We start from the raw sequence: 19,907 nt of genomic DNA on the forward strand, positions 1-19,907 counted from the left end.
TATATGGGGAGGCTGTGTGAGGCTCATGCTGTGTATATGGGGAGGCTGTGTGGGGCTCATGCTGTGTATATGGGGAGGCTGTATGGGACTCATGCAGTATATAGGGTGGCTGTGAGGGGCTCATGCAGTATATAGGGAGGCTGTGTGAGGCTCATGCTGTGTATATGGGAAGGCTGTGTGGAGCTCATGCTGTGTATATGGGAAGGCTGTGTGGGGCTCATGCAGTATATGGGGAGGCTGTGTGGGGCTCATGCAGTATATGAGGAGGCTGTGTGGGGCTCATGCTGTATATAGGGAGGCTGTATGGGACTCATGCAGTACATAGGGAGGCTGTGAGGGGCTCATGCAGTATATGGGGAGGCTGTGTGAGGCTCATGCTGTGTATATGGGAAGGCTGTGTGGAGCTCATGCTGTGTATATGGGAAGGCTGTGTGGGGCTCATGCCGTATATAGGGAGGCTGTGTGCTGCTCATGCTGTATATAGGGAGGCTGTGTGGTGCTCATGCAGAATATGGGGAGGCTGTGGGAGGCTCATGCAGTACATACAGAGGCTGTGTGGGGCTCATGCTGTATGTGGGGGAGGCTGTGTGGGGCTCATGCTGTATATAGGGAGGCTGTGTGAGGCTCATGCAGTATATATAGGGAGGCTGCGTGGGCTCATGCAGTGTATATGGGGGAGGCTGTGTGGGGCTCATGCAGTATATGAGGAGGCTGTGTGGGGCTCATGCAGTATATGAGGAGGCTGTGTGGGGCTCATGCAGTATATGGGGAGGCTGTGTGGGGCTCATGCAAGATATACAGAGGCTGTGTGGGGCTCATGCTGTATGTTGGGGAGGCTGTATGGGGCTCATGCTGTATATAGGGAGGCTGTGTGAGGCTCATGCAGTGTATATGGGGGAGGCTGTGTGGGGCTCATGCAGTATATACAGAGGCTGTGTGGGGCTCTTGCCGCATATGGGGGGAGGCTGTGTGGGGCTTATGCAGTATATATAGGGAGGCTGCGTGGGCTCATGCAGTGTATATGGGGGAGGCTGTGTGGGGCTCATGCAGTATATGAGGAGGCTGTGTGGGGCTCATGCAGTATATGCGGAGGCTGTGTGGGGCTCATGCACTATATACAGAGGCTGTGTGGGGCTCATGCTGTATGTTGGGGAGGCTGTGTGGGGCTCATGCTGTATATAGGGAGGCTGTGTGAGGCTCATGCAGTGCGTATGGGGAAGGCTGTGTGGGGCTCAAGCAGTATATAAAGGGAGGCTGTGTGGGCTTGTGGGCTCATGCAGTGTATATGGGGGAGGCTGTGTGGGGCTCATGCAGTATATACAGAGGCTGTGTGGGGCTCATGCCGCATATGGGGGAGACTGTGTGGGGTTAATGCCGCATATAAGGGGCTGCTGGTGGGCTCATACGATATACAGAAGGGGGTGTGCTCGGGTTCAAACGATATAAAGGGGGATGTCAGCATTCTTAATTCTGCTCAATATTAAGTTATACAGTTAATATTAATAAAAGTATCAATAATATTATAATAATAATAATAATAATACACGGCTCAAAAAAATAAAGGGAACACTTAGAATATAACTGCAAGTAAATCAAACTTCTGTGAAATCAAACTGTCCACTTAGGAAGCAACACTGTTTGACAATCAATTTCACATGCTGTTATGCAAATGGAATAGACAACAGATGGAAATTATTGTCAATTATCAAGACACCCTCAATAAAGGAGTAGTTCTGCAGGTGGGGACCACAGACCACATCTCAGTACCAACGCTTTCTGGCTGATGTTTTGTCACTTTTGAATGTTGGTTGTGCTTTCACACTCGTGGTAGCATGAGACAGACAACCCACACAAGTGGCTCAGGTAGTGCAACTCATCCAGGATGGCACATCAATGCGAGCTGTGGCAAGAAGGTTTGCTGTGTCTGTCGGCGTAGTGTCCAGAGGCTGGAGGCGCTACCAGGAGACGACGGGCCAGTACACTAGAAGATGTGGAGGGGGCCATAGAAGGGCAACAACCCTGAAGCAGGACCGCTACCTAAGCCTTTGTGCAAGGAGGAACAGGAGGAGCACTGCAAGAGCCCTGCAAAATGACCTCCAGCAGGCCACAAATACGCATGTGTCTGCACAAACGTTTAGAAACCAACTCCTTGAGGATGGTCTGAGTGCCCGACGTCCACAGATGGGGGTTGTGCTCACACACCAACACCGTGCAGGATGTTTGGAATTTTCCAGAGAACACCAGGATTGACAAATTCACGACTGGCGCCCTGTGTTCTTCACAGATGAAAGCAGGTTCACACTGAGCACATGTGACAGACGTGTCAGAGTCTGGAGATGCCGTGGAGAGCGATCTGCTGCCTGCAACATCCTTCACCATCACCGGTTTGGCAGTGGGTCAGTAATGGTGTGGGGTAGCATTTCTTTGGAGGGCCACACAGCCCTCCATGTGCTCGCCAGAGGTAGCTTGACTGCCATTAGCTGGTGCGGTTGGCCCTGGGTTCCTCCTAATGCAGGACAATGCCAGACCTCATGTGGCTGGAGTGTGTCAGCAGTTCCTGCAAGATGAAGGCATTGAAGCTATGGACTGGCCCGTCCATTCCCCAGACCTGAATCCGATTGAACACATCTGGGACATCATGTCTCACACCATCCACCAATGTCACGTTGCACCACAGACTGTCCAGGAGTTGGTGGATGCTTTAGTCCAGGTCTGAGAGGGAGGAGATCCCTCAGGAGACCATCTGCACCCTCATCAGGAGAATGCCCAGGCATTGTAGGGAGATTATACAGGCACGTGAAGGCCACACACACTACTGAGTATAATTTCCTTGTCTTGAGGCATTTCCACTGAAGTTGGATCAGCCTGTAATTTCATTTTCCACTTTGATTTTGAGCATCATTCCAACTCCAGACATCCGTGAGATATTAGTTGTGATTTATGTTGATCATTTTTAGGTTTTTTGGTTCTCAACATATTCCACTATGTCATGAATAAAGATTTACAACTGGAATATTTCATTTAGTGATATCTAGGATGTGGGAGTTTAGTGTTCCCTTTATTTTTTTTGAACAGTGTATATCGATATTAATATTGAGCAGAATTAATTTTGACCTATTGGTTCAGCCCTCCACAATGGTCACGGTCTCTCATGTGACCCTTCGGGGAAATTAATTGCCCACCCCTGCTGTAGAGTGCTCTTGGCTGTGGTTTTGTAAAGAGTCTCTGTTTTTTTGGATCCCTGGATGTCTTGAATATTTTGATGTCTTGGATATACTGTTACAGAGTCATATCCCCTTTATATAGCTCACAATTGTTGTCCTTCAAGCCAGCATCCAGTGGTCAAGAGGAAGACGTGATAAGATTAACTCGTATTGTTTGACTATTTTAAGAATGTGCATAGTTTTTACTCCTCGGTTTTGCAAGTCAACAACCCACAGGACCCACACAATGGTCACTCAACATATTAAGAAAACATCCATTATTTAATGACCCTACATCACTGTCTTACAGAGATAGACAAAAACTGTAAGAGCTGATATAAGGGGTAAATAACAGCCATTCATCAATTTCCAAATATGAATTTAGTGTCAACCTTACAGACTCTTGACCAACCAAAGAAAGAAACACAAATTCAAAAGCCAACATATAGATAACAGTCTATGCCTCCTGACTTACTGAAAATAGTGTGACATTGCGCTCACTAGCGTATTGGGGAACACTCGCTTGGCACGGGATTCAAACAAACGGGCACACAAAACAGTCCATACGGTTTATTTAAGCGTCATAAACCACACCGTAAGCCAGGTTACACATCACCAGCTTACACATAGTCCATTACTTCATCACGTATGGTTTTACATCACTAGCTTGCGACACTAAACACGCTGATCCTTATCTGACCAGTTGCCATGGGTGACTGCACAGTTCATATGGCAAATACACTTTTATTCTGTATATCACAGTTTATGACAATCCCCTTGTCCAGGGTTACCTCCCAGGAGCTCCGCTCCTTACGCTGACTCATTGTCAGTCCTGTCTTCTGGGAAAGCTACCTCACGGGAATCACCACCTTGCCTGGCAGGCATACCTCAGTCTGTCCAGACCCACCGAAGGACAATAGCTTACCTAACACAGATCGTCCATGTCCACTATCTCTCAGGTGCTCCAGGAAGACTCCACTCACAGGAGCTTCCAATACAGACCGTCCAGGACCACAATCACACTGTGCTCTTCAGGATGTCCATCCCACCTGGGACCGTCCAACACACAGGCGTGTGGCCTGTCCGGGAACTGTGCGGTCACCCATGGCAATTAAAAGTTAGAAAATTGCTAAATTTGCCAAATTTCCAATTTTTTCACAAATCAATGTAAGTCATATCAAAGAAATCCTACCACTATCATGAAGTACAATAAGTTCCAAAAAACAATCTCAGAATCAGTGGGATCCATAGAAGCAAATTGAAAAAAGTGGCCTGGTCATGATGCTGAAAATAGGCTTCGGGGGAAGGTGTTAAATAAGAATATGTTTTCAGCCACTAAAATCAAATAGGTTCTGAAACACAAAATATATTAGAAATTTACATAAAAACAAGTTACATAATACTGCATAATCTCTTTACTGCCATGATAAACTTCCAGTGCCAAGACAGGTTTATCCCTGAGTTCTTTGGTCAATTTAGACAGGTGACTAGTAAATATAGTTAATGAAGTAACATTTTCTTGATTTGCCACAACTGAAGATAATCTGCTAGTAGTCTAGTTCTGTAAGCCTATAACCCAAAAAGTATATCCTTATGACACAAATAATGCCTGTTAAGAGACTAATCTAATTTAAAATTAAACTTGTTGATTTATCTGTAGGAATAAAACATTAACCTCTTTACGACATTGGACATATAGGTAGGTACATCCAATGTCGTTTCATTCCCTTTTATGCGGGCTTTGGCATTGAGCTCACATCTTTCCCTGTACATGACAGCTGATTTGATCAGCTTTGTTCATAGGAAATGGTGATTTCTGCTACACATAGCACAGTTGAAGCTCTGCTATGTGTAGCCCAAATGATCGAAATATCACAGCTTCAAGTCTCATAAGGGGACTATTGAAGCAATTAAAAATGTAAAAAATATTTTTAAAATATGTAAACGTTTAAATCACCCCTTTACACAATTCAAAATAAAACAATAAAAAAAAATACACGTTTGGCATCGCTGCGTTCAGAAATGTCCAATCAAAATATAAAGTCAATTAAGCCAATCGGTAAACGGAGTAACGAGAAAAAAAATCAAAATCTTTGTACTGCATTTTTTTGGTTGTCGAAACATTGATATAAAATGCAATAACAGGTGATCAAACCATTGTATCTAGCTCAAAATGGTATCAATAAAAACGTCAGCTCGGCGCTCAAAAAATAAGCCCTCACCCAGCCTCATATCCCTAAAAATGGAGATGCTAAGGGGTTTTCTTACAAACTTGCTATTTTTTTCACCACTGAAATAAAAAAGACATGTTTGGTATCAGCATACTCCTACTGACCTGGAGAATCATAACGGCAGGTTAATTTTAGCATTTAGTGAACATGGTTAAAAAAATTGCGGAATTGCACTTTTTTTGCAATTTCACCACACTAGGAATTTTTGTTCCATTTTAAAGTACATTACTATGGTAAAATCAATGATGTTGTTCAAACAGACAACTCGTTCCTCAAAAAACAAGCCCTCACATTGCCATATTAATGGAAAAATAAAAAAGTTATGGCTCTGGGAAGAAGGGGAGCAAAAAACAAAATTGCAAAAGCAAAAAATCGCAAGGTGGGGAAAGGGTCAACCACCGAGGGGTTAACTATACCACCTCCACCCCTAAGCCTGTTTTCATGTTACTGTCCAGGCTATTTTTTTAAATTCTGACCAGTGTCATTTTATGAGGTAATAACTCTGGAAAACTTCAAGTCATCCCACTGATTCTGGGATTGTTTTCTCTTCACATATTGTTCGTCATGACAGTGGTAAAATTTGTTCAATATGACTTGCATTTATTTGTAAAAATATCAGAAAATTGGCAAAAATATTGCAATTTTCAAACTTTTCATTTTTATGCTATTAAGCCAGGGCATTATATCACAAAAAATAGTTAATAAATAATATTTCCCACATGTCTACTTTACATCAGAACAAATTTTGAAACACCATTTTTTGTTAGGAAGTTATAAGGGTTAAAAGTTGACCAGCGATTTCCATTATTCCAACAAAATTTACATAACCAATTTTTTGACAGAAAGTACCAAAAACTGTGCTCAAAACCACATTCAAGAAGTTTATTAGTCCTTCAGGTACTTCACAGGAACTGAAGCACTGTGGAAGGAAAAAAATGAACATTTACCTTTTTTCACCAAAAATTTACTTTAGACCCTACTTTTTCCTTTATTTTTTTTATTTTTACAAGGGCAAAGGAGAAAATGAACCCCAAAATTGTTGTACAATTTCCCCTAAGTACCCCCATTACCCATATGGGGTGGAAAACTACTGTTTGAGCGCACGGCAGGGCTCGAAAGGGAAGATGTTTGGAGAGCAGACTTTGATGGAATGGTCTGCGCGTACCATGACATGTTTGGAGAGGCCCTGGTGTGCCTAAACAGTGGAAATCCCCCACAAGTGAACCAATTTCGGAAACTACACTGCACAAGTAATTTATCTAGAGGTACAGTTATAGCAATGATAATAATGCTTTTGCTGTTACTGGAGTATGAATTTATAATGTGGTGGTATGTGTAAGTTGTGCGAAGTTCATCAGATTATAAAAGTGTGTTGTGTCAACAGGATAAAAACAAATTATATTAATTTGTTGATGTGGGGCAAGCTTTGAAGCAATCCATAATGCAAAGTCCAGGTTTCTCAGGGCAGATTTCACAATTCTAAATTATATATTTTCGGATTCCCCTCTTGGATCATACTCTGCACTTTTTTGTGATATTTCCTTCTTCGCTGTTTGGGGAACTTCTGCTGGAAAATATTGCCCTGGGACTATAAGGGCAACATCAGTTTCAGAAGTACTGGCACCCTCACCTTTCTAAGTGCCAAACATTATGGCCTTAATGACTATCTCCTGAAACTTAAGGAAGGTCTCCGTATTGCTTCCAGCTCAAAACAGTACAAAAGCATTGGACTGTGCTATCTGTACAATATGCACAGCCAATTTTTTGTACCACACTTCTCATGGCACTATATGGTTTGAGGACCTGATCTGAGAGATCTACATCCTCCATGTACTTATTATAACAGAGGATACAATCTGGCTTTGGGACTTGTGTTGGGGTACTTTGGACAGTGACAAGGGAGCTGTTGTCACAGTGTATAGTGGTCAAAATAAGGACATCCCTCTTGTCCTTATACTTTACCACCAGCATGTTGTCCCTGCACTGGGCTTCGCTGTCACCCCTTTCAGCAGTTTACCAATTAGTGGCTTAAGGTACCTTTACACTAAATGACTTACCAACGATCACGACCAGCGATACGACCTGGCCGTGATCGTTGGTAAGTCGTTGTGTGGTCGCTGGGGAGCTGTCACGCAGACAGCTCTCTCCAGTGACCAACGATCAGGGGAACGACTTCGGCATCGTTGAAACTGTCTTCAACGATGCCAAAGTCCCCCCCTGCAGCACCCGGGTAACCAGGGTAAACATCGGGTTACTAAGTGCAGGGCCGAGCTTAGTAACCTGATATTTACCTTGGTTACCATTGTAAAAGTAAAAAAAAAAAACACTACATACTCACATTCTGATGTCTGTCACGTCCCCCGGCGTCCACAGGGTTAAAACTGCTTTCGGCAGGAGCGCTGCTAATATGCACGCGCTGCTGCCGAGAGCTTCCCTGCACTGAATGTGTCAGCGCCGGCAGTAACAGCGGTGACGTCACCGCTGTGCTCTGCTTTATGGCCGGCGCTGACACATTCAGCGCAGGGTAGCTCTCGGCAGCAGCGCGTGCATTACCAGCGCTCCTGCCGAAAGCAGTTTTAACCCTGTGGACGCCGGGGGACGTGACAGACATCAGAATATGAGTATGTACTGTTTTTTTTCTTAAAACTTTTACAATGGTAACCAGGGTAAATATCAGGTTACTAAGCGCGGCCCTGCGCTTAGTAACCCGATATTTACCCTGGTTACAAGTGAACACATCGCTGGATCGGCATCACACACGCCGATCCAGCGATGACAGCAGGTGATCAGCGACCAAAAAAAGGTCCTGATCATTCCCATCGACCAACGATCTCCCAGCAGGGGCCTGAACGTTGATCGCTGTCACATAACGAGATCGTTAGCGGGATCGTTGCTACGTCACCACAAAGCGTGACGTTGCAACTATATCGTTAACGATATCGTTATGTGTGACTCAGCCTTTAGGCCCAGGGACATGAGCTAGAGTTCATGTGAGAATGAATGTTGACTCTCATTGTCATTGAATTTATGCTGAATGGCCATTTGTTGACTGGCTACTGATTAGCTATTGTATCTGTTCTACTATCTTTGGGAAACAAAGGCACAATGTTTGCTAATATGTTGATGCCCCATTGGTGCTCTGCAAATATGAAGGACAATCTATGCCTGTTGTTTGATCACTCCAGCAGTGAGGGATGGCTGTTGTGAATTCTGTTCTCGAACTCCCTCCTGTGGTTATGAATGGTACTTCGGCGAGTTCTGTCCATGGACTCCCTCTGGTGGCTGTGAGTGGAGCTGCTGGTTCTGAGGTTCCTTCCCCAGCTGATCTCGTTTAGGCCTTGGCTGGCTGCTCTATTTAACTCCAGTCAGATCGTTACCTGATGCCAGCTGTCAATGTCCTAGTACTGGTTCAGTTCTCTTGGATCTTTCAGATGACCTGTCTACTTCAGCAAAAGCTAAGTCCCTGCTAGCTTATTTGTTACCATTGTGTTTTTGTCCAGCTTGCTATTATGACTTTGTCTTGTTAGCTGGAAGCTCTGGGATACAGAGTGGCACCACCGCGCCGTGAGTCGGTGCGGTGCTCTCTTTTGCACACTCTGCGTGGTTTTTTGTTAGTTTTTTATGCTGACCGCAAAGGTACCTTTTCTATCCTCAGTCTATTTAGTTAAGTCTGGCCTCGTTTGCTGAAACCTATTTCATTCCTGTGTTTGTGACTTCCATCTTAACTCACAGTCAATATATGTGGGGGGCTGCCTATTTCTTTGGGGAATTTCTCTGAGGCAAGGTAGGCTGTATTTTCTATCTTCAGGGGTAGTTAGCTCTTAGGCTGTGAAGAGGCGTCTAGGCAGAGTCAGGAACGCTCCACGGCTATTTCTAGTTGTTGTGATAGGATTAGGGGTTGCGGTCGGCAGAGCTCCCACTTCCCAGAGCTCGTCCTGTATTACTAGTTTGCTCATCTGGTCATTTCTAGTGCTCCTTACCACCAGTTCAATCATAACAGATGGCCTCCTTCTACTGTCCCTCAAGCCTGTGGAGGAATGCCTGAATGAGAAGTTGTGAACTATAAAAAATGAGGATCTACCTGTATTTAGAGAGACTTTACATTAAAGTAGCCATGTAGTCATGTCTCCAACTGAACAAATACAGAGCTGCTACATTAACTGAACTGATACATCAATAGACTGTCAGCTTCCTAAGCTTGTCCTTACCTACGCTTGGCGTGTGCCTGACAAAAGTGTGGTGCCACTGCTAGGGGTAGTCGGCCCTGGAAGCCCCAAAGTTGCAGCTGCTCTAATCCTGGCCAGCCAGCAGAAGGCTGAGACTCTGTAATGTGCACCATCTTGGGTATTTACTGAAACTGTTCTAAATGTTACTGTTTGTTGGTTATTCAATAAATTATTGCCACACTGTTTTACCCTTAACCCGTATTGTCTGAGTAGTATTATGCCCACAGTAAAAGGAGAGCAGATGTTCAGGGGGATCAATCTGTGTTTCCTTCCCTTTGTAGACCCTAAATCTGTTGGTGTACCCTAAGGTACTCTTTCAGAGCTTGTACAGTTTAATTCCATACCTGGGCCTCTTACTGAGAAGTTTTTCATGGAGGTTTAGCCTCCCTTTGAAATGAACCAGAGATTAATCTATACAGATGTCCCTTTTGGGGGTTTTACAACTACTTGACGAATTTTACATAGTTAGGGTCATCTCGGGGAGAACACTGCGCATTATCACTATAATGCAAACATTTCTGGATCCCTTCAAATTGTGTCCTTGTCATGGCCATAAGGAATACTAGTGTGCTGTAGTGTATATCAGTACTCCAGTATTGCCAAACATCTGGTTTTCTGACAATGCCCATATGCAGCACAATGCCCCAAATTGTCATAATTTCTTCCGCATTTACAGGGGCCATGTAGCATTTTGGATGAAAAATTAATGAGTGTACAAATTTTTCTGGGCCGCCATAAGATTTATCATTTCATTGAAAAAGAATTTGAAAAGGGTTATTTCTGTGAGGTCTGTAACATCAAATTGCATTCCTGAGCTGCCAATGAAATCTGGAATAACAGGCTGACAATTTTGGGGGGCTGGAATCCATATGGGATCGAATGCCGAAAGGGTTGCATGGGTCCTAAGGCACCTTGCTGGGGTCCCTCCTCACTAGATGAGGAGGAAGAAGAGAAATAGAGGAATGTGGGATCTTCCTCACTGCCTGAATCCATGTCGGAGGCAATGAAAGCGTATACCTCGTCTGGTGAATAGCTTCTTCTTGATAGATGGGCCATTTCTATTTTGTTCTTCAAGACACTGTGGATGTGTGTAAGTGGCAGTTTTACATGTGTATCATGTGGGTCTTGTGTAAAGGCTGCTATTTATTACAAAAAGTAGACAAAAAATAAGTAGAGAAAAAAAGCAAAAAATTAGAAGAAACACTTACAAGAAAAAAATGAAAAAAAAAATCAGTAGATGTAAAGTATGCAAATTGCCTCTTCTGAGAAAAAGAGGACTTTAACTCTATAGTGCCACCTGTTGGAAGTAGCGATCCTACAAGTCACAATCAACCCTTTAACGAGTCTTGCAATATGACTTAGGATAAAAGCAAAATCAGTATCTCAATTCGCAGACACGGTGTTTCAGGCTGTTGGCCCCCATCAGTACAAAGCATGAGAACTGATTTGGCTAGGTGAGAGGCTCTGGACTGGGGTCTAAGGGGCAACGTTTCTCCTTATGGAGAGTGACATACCAGCTCTGGCTTGTCAAGGTAAGGAGGCATATTCGCCATGCAATGCTCCTCTGGGAAATATAATATGCAAATTGCCTCTTCTGAGAAAAAGAGGACTTAACTCTATAGCGCCACCTGTTGGAAGTAGCGATCCTACAAGTCACAATCAACCCTTTAATGAGTCGTGCAATATGACTTAGATGTAAAGTAAAAAAAGTTTATAGAAAAAAATTGCAGTGACATACACTACACCAATGCCCTACCTATAAAAGTTACTCGGCGCTAATTCTTCTTTTTTTTTTTGCAAAAGAAAAATGCTACCTCACTACCTATAAAGCTACTCTGTACTATTTTTTTTTCTAAAACAAAATTGAACATCACTAAGACTGCTACGTCTGCTATTCTAATGCGCTACCTCCCTACCTATAAAATTATACAGTACTAACCACAATTTAAAAAAAACAAAAAACTGGTCATCGCTTACACTGCATCATCACTAGCTACTCTGACTAGCTAAAAGAAGAAAAAGTCCCTTGGCACAGTCTCTGATCAGAAGCATTAACTGATCAGAGTGCTGTGGCCACAGGAACAATATGAATGCTCAGCGCGTGATGCTGCTCTCATGAAAAAGCGCAAAAAATACAATTGGGAGTGGAGGTATCTGGAACAGGGATTGGGGAACTGCTGCTGCAGCTGCTGTGATCAAAGATCAGTCACACAGCAGCCAGCACACAGCACAGGAGACATAGTACAGGAGACACAGCACAGGAGACATAGTACAGGAGACACAGCACAGGAGACATAGTACAGGAGACACAGCACAGGAGACACAGCAATGATCGCAGAGGCTGGATACAGATCGCAAGAGGATCGCACTGGCCACCAATGAATTTCTCTCAGGGTAACACAGGGGGTCTACAACCACTCTGTATGTCAATTCTGAGGTAAAGATGGTGTGCAGAGTGGTGATCACTATTTTAGATTAACCTCTTTGGCACTGACTGGCTAAATAATAGTTACTGACCAATCAGTGCCAAAGGGGTTAATTAGGGGAGTTGATGTCTTGATCACCCCACCCATTGTGACTGCTGCAGTTGGTGCTGTCTCAAACAATCCTGACAACACCGATCACAGCATGTCACATGTGTATTCTGCTTTTACAATTTTATTGTTACATCGCTGTGATTGGCTGGTCAGCATTGATCAGCCAATCACAGTGATCACGACACAGGGGGCGTTACAGCCCCCGAGGTGATGTGCAGTGATGGCAGCTATTTTAAATTGGTGGTGCCGTATATATACATTGTGCTTTACGGGAACACAGCGCCCCCCGCATGGCGTGAAGGGATTAAAGGCTTGTACATAGAGCTTGTCCAATGCCAAGCAAACTCCCCAGAGATTTGTACTATGGAGCTGAAGGCAGTCAGCATACTACTTATAGCACAAAATAAACATAATCTCTCCTAGAAATAATAATTCTGATGAATATTTATTTTCATAAAATGGTGTGCAATGGAGCATGACAAATAGAAGGCTTTGTATGCCTCTGTATGAAACTGGAGGCATATAAAAGTACAGTTTGACAATATAGATATAGGGCTTGTACAAAACTAGATTATAATAGAAGAGTGTACAATAGGCATGAGTAAAACTTTTATTCCATAAATTCAAATCTCTCCACTATCTGGGCTTATGAGTCCAGTTGATGGTATGAATTGACAGTGTTCCTTGAATGAGCCACTTAGGCCTTGAGTGATCACCCATGCAGGGATTAAAAGTGAACCTGACAGCACGTTTTTAAACACAGAAGTAGTGGTATGGCGGTATAAGCACTTGTACCAAAAAAAAAAAAATAATGTTTTTTTTTTCTGTGCAGAGATCTGATGTGTCAGTCCTAAAAAATATAGTTTAGGAGCAATGTACAAAGGCTTGAAGTGCACTGAGGGGGTGTCACTGACTGCTTCCAAGTGCACAGACATACCCTCACTAAAGTTTGTGTCTGATAATAAATTTATTTTGAATGGCACGCTGGATTTCTGCAAAAAAAAGGATATTTTTATTGGTGGACAAGTGCCTTCATAGCCACAACACTGCTTGTATCCTTTAAAAAGGGTGGATGCTTAGTATTTTGCAACCAAAATAGTAAATCCATGTTCATTACACAGTGGGACACCATTATTCAATGTTTTCTTAATACACAATGTCTCTAAATACTTACCACAGGCATCACATTCCATAACTGCATTTTTCAAAAATATTATCTCTTTCATCTAGAAAGAAAACAGGTTTTACTTTTTAGCAAAAAGAGCATACTGATATATTGCATATAACTGAGTAATAAAGCATTATAGAAAAACTGCAATCCAATTTCAACCAAATTGTTTTCAGTTAATATTTGGGAAGATGAGTAATCAGTTGAAATGTGGAAATTAATTTCTAAAATGACAAAATAATTTGTTTTGCATTAGGGTGGATGTAAAGTCTTGTCATAAACAGTTAAAAACATTATTGGAAAATGCAATAACTCAGTTGGAACATTAAAGTAACACCATGACTCGTCATATCTGGCACTAAGTGTAAGATTGACCATTACTCATGAAAGCTACATGCAGAACATTCTTTAAGTACATTTCAGGGAAACAACTCCCTGGACTCCTAGAGCCACTACTGTGTTAATCTGTATTATTGCTCAGAAATGTAGCAAGTCTATTATGAATAACATTTACCTCATCCTTTCCTTCCATGTACTACTGCATATTTCCACTTTTTAGACATTTGCTAAAATACCCATCATTTCACACTTTAACTATTATTAAACAAATATTTGCCATAAGTATTATCTGCACTGGCAATGAAAATTTAACAAAACACATAAATAAGGTGGTGTAAAGAACATACAGTAATATATATTAAATAATTAATTTTAGTAATCATTTCTTTATTTCTCGTTCTATTGCTTTGTCCCTAGATCTTATTCTTTGTAATAAGCTAATAGGTTAAATGTGCAGACATGAATTCACAGCGCTAATGTTATTCAAAAACCCACTTTCTGTGCCAAAGTTAAGAATTCCATTAATCGGATGTCGATATTGGTCACAGTTTGAGATGTTATTGCCAAGTCTGGAGATTACACATGGATAGAACATGAGGTCAATGAATAGGAAACAAATGACTGAATATATCCGGTCATACTAAAACAGACCCATCAACAAGAGGATCCAGGAAAAAACAGATTTCATCTTTATGTGTGTCTCTGTATATCCCTAAACACTTGAAAAGTTAAAGATTTGTTGGTGCAGTAGTTATTATTATCATGAGGAGAGCTAAATAAACTGTTCCAAAAAAGGAACTTGCCTTTAAATAGAGCTGAAATAAAATTCCTTTTAAACCTAGAAAAATATTTAGAATTGAGAGTCCTCACTCAGTAGTTGATACCTTTTAATAGCTAACTGAAAGATGGTAACAAATTGCAAGCTTTCGAGACTACTCAGGTCTCTTCATCAGGCATAGACTGATACAAAATCTGAAGGATCACATATTTTTGCGCAACACAGCACAGAAATAATGCCATAGATAAGACAGGTGACATGAAGCAGAATTACCATTATGTGAGAGTGCTAAGAATCTCTCCATTCTAAATATTTTTCTATCTACTGGCTATCAAGGTACCAAGATATATACCTTTCCTGCTTTTAAACCTATAAATTTATGTGCAAAACACTAGTTTTCCTCTGATATTAAATGTGTTATCTGGTCATTATCAAATGCAGCATAAAGGTATTCTTAAAGATGGGCCTCCTTTAAGTAACCTCATCTATTAACTAACAATTGGAACATTGCAGAAGGACACTTTGTGATCAACTTAACATCCCTTCTAACTCCGTGTGTCAGTCACTGCATTCTGCCAAAAACAAGATTGCTCTACTGTGAATAGAGCTTTGTTTGATGAAACATGCTCTTAATAGGGCTTCCGTGTGGACAGGCATTGCACAAGCTGCTCTACTTATCAGGGAACCCTTGCCTTCACTCCTTAACTCCTATTCAGGGATCTGGACTTTGTCAGGGTGCAGAGAGCTATGTCTGTGGAGTATTTCCTGGCTGAGGAAGGGAGGGAAGGTGGGAGTGGGTGTGGGATTGGGAAGGCAGAAGGGAGCTAGAGTGAAGAGTTGTAAAGATGGGTCGGAAAAATAGCTCTCTCTGCTAGTCAAAATTAAAGTGGAGACCGGGAACTAATCACTAGAATATACAGAATACCAGGACTAGACAAACAACAGACTAGGGTAGTTACAAACTATAACTGGCAATGAAAAGTAGTTGAAATAGGTAGTAACAAAACTCACACAGCAGAGAGAAGATTATACAAAATTATAAAAACACTGCAGTAAGACATAGGGGGAGTAAAAAACAAAAGCGAAAATACTGAAAGTATCTGGTCAGGAAGGGGTTAAACGATTGCCTATTGAATACACTGAAGCCTATCTGTGGTTGTTTAAAGGGAACCTGTCACCCCCAAAATCGAAGGTGACAGAGCAAAGTACGGCAGGCGCCGGGAAAGGTCAGAGAGGCCTGGCGCCTGCGCACTGCAGTACTTTGCTCTGCCCTCAACAGGGCAGACAAAGTATGCCTGCGCCGGAGCCTCAGCCTGAAGACAAGAAGAGGACATCATCGTAAGAAGATGGGAGGCCCTGGACCGGACCGCGATGTGGTGTCTTAGTGGTGGTGGATGATGAGGATGAGGACAAGGAGGAAGACTACACCAAATAGCCAAAATCAGGAAGTGTATACCCATGTGTGGGTGTGAAGAGGTATGTGGGAATACACCTCCCAAAAAGACACTGTATTGGAGGTTATGTTTTGCTGTCATTTGGTGGTGTAGAGAAGTCTGGCCCAATCCAGCTCTTGTTCATTTTTATAAAAGTCAGCCTGTTTGCATCTTCCATTGACAGGCGAATGCACTTATCTGTAATAATTTCACCAGTGGCACTAAAAACCCGCTCTGACAAAATGCTAGCGACAGGGCAGGGCAGGACCTCCAAGGTGTAGAGAGACGTTCATGCCACGTGTTCAGCTTGGATACCCAATAATTAAAAGGCACAGAGGAATCACGGAGGATGTTGGTACGGTCAGCAAGGTACTCCCTCAGCATCTAAGAAAACATTTAATTCCTTGTGACATTACCCTGCGCCTCAGGGCCAGGGCGATGGGAGAGTCTGAAAAAACTGTCCTAGAATTTTGTCAGTGTTCCCCTGCCTCTGCTGGATTGGAGTTGTGTCTGTCGTCTTTGCTCCTTGGTTGTCCAACAAACTGTTATGTCTGCCGCCAGCGTTTTGAGATGGGAATTTTTTTTTAATAATTCTGCATCAATGACCCTCTGGTAATGCACCATTTTAGTACACCTGTCTGCCTCTGGAAGAAGAGATTGAATGTTCTCTTTGTAGCGTGGGTCTAAAAGTGTCACTACCCAGTAATGACTGACACTCAAAATATTTACAATACGAGGGTCACGGGAAAGGCAGTGCATCACCGCTCACCATCTTGGTGGACTCCTCAAAGTTTTGGAGGATGTTACATATGTCTGACATCCATGTCCACCCTGTGTTCTTATTTGTGGAGTCTGACTTGAATAACGATGGCCTTGTTGATGCTGGTATTCAACAACTGCCCTCTTCTGCTCACAAATCCTTTCTAACATGTGCACTGTAGAGTTCCAATGTGTGGGGACATCACACACCAGTCGGTGAGTCGGAAGCTGCAATCGCTTCTGAAGCACGGCAAGAGCGGCTAAAGCTATAGCTGACTTTCTAAAATGGGCACACAGGCTGCGTACTTTCACAAGCAGAACCGACAGCTCTGGGTAGCTTTTTAGAAACCGTTGAACAACGAGGTTGAGCACATGGGCCAGGCATGGTACGTGTGTCATTTTGCCTCGCCTCAGAGCCGCCACCAGGTTCCCGCCATTGTCACACACAACCATGACTGGCTGGAGGTTCAGCGATGTCAGTCACAGATCTACTTGCTCTTTCAGAGCTGTCCACAACTGTTCAGCATTGTGCGGTTTGTCACCTAAGCATATTAGCTTCAGCACAGCCTGCTGCCGCTTGGAATTGATGTAATCCGTAAACCTTTCTCTGCATTAGAGAAGGAGAGGAGACGTACAGATAATCTATGTCTCTCTTGTGGGGGTCCAGACATTTTGCTATCAACTGTCCTAATAAAAGGACCGTATCATTCAAAAATTCTAGGAATTAAAGCTACTTAGACATTTTTGCATGGCCAGATATGGTTTTGCAGACCATCTCATATGTAATGTAGGATAAAAGTAAAGATCAATCACCATTGTCTCATTTTGTTGTTCCCATACAGGTCATAATTGGGAGCTAAAAATACAATGTTCTGCCATGTTAGATTCTGGAGCAGAAGGGAATTTCATGGACTGAATGATGATAACATTGCAAGTTGGAGTAAATCCATGCAAATCAATATGGAAACTGTGGATGGATCACCTTTATCATCTGGACCTGTTACTCACAAGACAATTGAACTGGAAATCTGTATTGAACTGAATCATCACGAATCAGTTAGTTTTCATCTTATTTCATCTCTAAAATTTCCACTTATTCTAGGAATTCCCTGGTTTTCAATCCATAGCCCATCTATCAACTGGGCAACAAGGACCATTACCTTTCTTTCTGAGTGTTGAAAGAACAATTGCCATGCTAATTTATCTGTTTACAAATCAATTAAAGTTTCTGAGATTTCTCATCAGAATTTTGATAAACTACCACCTCAGTACAAGCAGTTCAGTGAAGTCTGAAGTAAGAAGAAAGCAGCTCAACTGCCACCTCATCGTTCTTACGACTGTCCCATTGGATTACTTCCTGGAGCGTCCATTCCATTTGGGCGAATTTACAATCTTTCTGTCACGATTCCTCTGCTCAGAGTGTCTCAACTTGGTGATGGACAGCTCTGTCATACCTTCCTGTGCTGGGGCATGCTGAGCTGTTAGTGCTTTGATTGACAGCTCGGTAGACCTTCTGAGACTGGAAAGTGCAGAGATTTCCACAGGTGCTCCCTGTTCTTGGTAATTGCCCTGTTATTTAGGTAAGCTGTCTGGCTCAGATCATTGCCAGTCAAAAGCTTGTTCAAAGCTTGTGCTCCTTGGAGTGCGTTCGCTTGTTCCCTGTGCTGCAAGTTCTGATCTGCTGCTGCTGAACTTTGAAACATGCTCTGACTACCAGTTTGTTATTGCCTCTTTGCATCTGATATTCTGCTGCCGACCTTTCGACCATGTTCTGACTACCCGTTTGTTATTGCCCTTTTGTATCTGATATTCTGCTGCTGACCTTTGGACCATGTTATGACTACCTGCTTGATATTGCCCCTTTGCTTATCCGACATTTCTCTGGTGTTCAGACCCTTGGTATTGTTCCCAGAATGTCTTACTTTGCTGACTCACGACCTGTCTGTCGGTTATGACTAGTGTCACATTTAGACTGGCCTCAAAAGCACTTTTTTTTTCTCCACCAAAGGATCCTATTTGTGCCCTCTAATCAGGTGGCGAATCTAACCCATATGGTTCAGGATCTGGCAATGGAACACCATAGACTAGAAACTTCACAGTTCCGGATGCAGGGTCAGTTTTCTAGAACTATGGATGCTTCCCAGAGCCTTACATCATCGACTGTAGCAATGACTCCTGTACCTTCTGACATGCAGTTGGTCTCTCTTGAACCTGTACTGGTACTTCCGGAAAGAATTTTGGGGAGAAGGATCAGTTTAGGGTGTTTAGGACGAGCTGCAGATTATTTTTTACTTTATGACCCCGGTCTTCAGGGGATGAGTCCCAGTGGGAGGGAATAATCATGTCCCTATTATGAGGGGGTCCTCAGAGTTGGGCTTTCTTTTTGTCCCCACTAGCCCCAGAACGGTCTTCCATTGAAGCCTTTTTTACACCTTAGGGATGATCTATGATGGACCTGACAGGGTCCATGTCGCAGAAGCTAAGATCATGAACCTGACGCAGGGGGCCGCAAAGCATACTATAGCTCTGAGTTCCGGCAATGGTCCTCTGAGGTTTTGTGGAATGATACAGCTCTCAGTTGTCAGTTTCACCATGGCCTTTCTGATACTCTAATATCCATTCTCTGGCTCTGGCTTTGCATACTCCACCCTGTTTCCTGGGGGAGGCCATGACCAAGGCCATTCGAATAGATCGCCAAATTCGTGAGAGACGTGGTGAACGACAGGGGGTTTCAGTCATCCTGCCCAAGTCTGTTCACTTGCCAGAGGTGAAACCAATGGAAGTTGGAACAGCCCGCTCTTGGGTCATGGAGAGGAGGCCTCATCGTGATCTTGGACTCTGCCTTTATTGTGGTCATGCTGGACATTTCCTCAAAGACTGCTCAATATGCTCTCAAGCCAGCAAGCTGTCAGGAAACATCTAAGTCTGGGTGATATTCGAGTAGGTCACTCAGACTTCCAGGTACCCTTTTACTCCTCAGATAAAGTATTGGTGAATGTGGAACTTTGTTTTCAGAACCTGTAGTTATCTGCTCTTGCTTTCATTGACTGTGGATCTGCCACCAATTTCATTGATTCTGGACTGGTTCTTAAATTAGGATTAGGGACAGTTAGCTTGGAAAGACATACTCAGATTGTTACTATTGACAAAACGCCATTATTCCAGAACTTTGTCCAGCTGGTATCGGTGGAATTCACACTTAGAGTGGGAAGTCTTCACTCTGAGTCCATCTC

At 43.0% G+C, this 19,907-nt stretch overlaps 1 protein-coding gene across 1 annotated transcript in view; it reads right to left on the bottom strand.

Annotated features, from left to right (window-relative positions):
- LOC143766163 (cartilage oligomeric matrix protein-like) overlaps window positions 1-19,907 on the bottom strand; it is an 883,353-nt gene that overhangs the window by 669,012 nt on the left and 194,434 nt on the right. The window contains exon 3 of the mRNA XM_077253630.1: window positions 13,372-13,423. Within this exon, the coding sequence (XP_077109745.1) occupies window positions 13,372-13,423 (52 nt within the window). The remainder of the gene's footprint in view (window positions 1-13,371; window positions 13,424-19,907) is intronic.

The sequence above is a fragment of the Ranitomeya variabilis genome, chromosome 1 (assembly GCF_051348905.1).
Source record: "Ranitomeya variabilis isolate aRanVar5 chromosome 1, aRanVar5.hap1, whole genome shotgun sequence".
Taxonomy (NCBI): Eukaryota; Metazoa; Chordata; class Amphibia; order Anura; family Dendrobatidae; genus Ranitomeya; species Ranitomeya variabilis.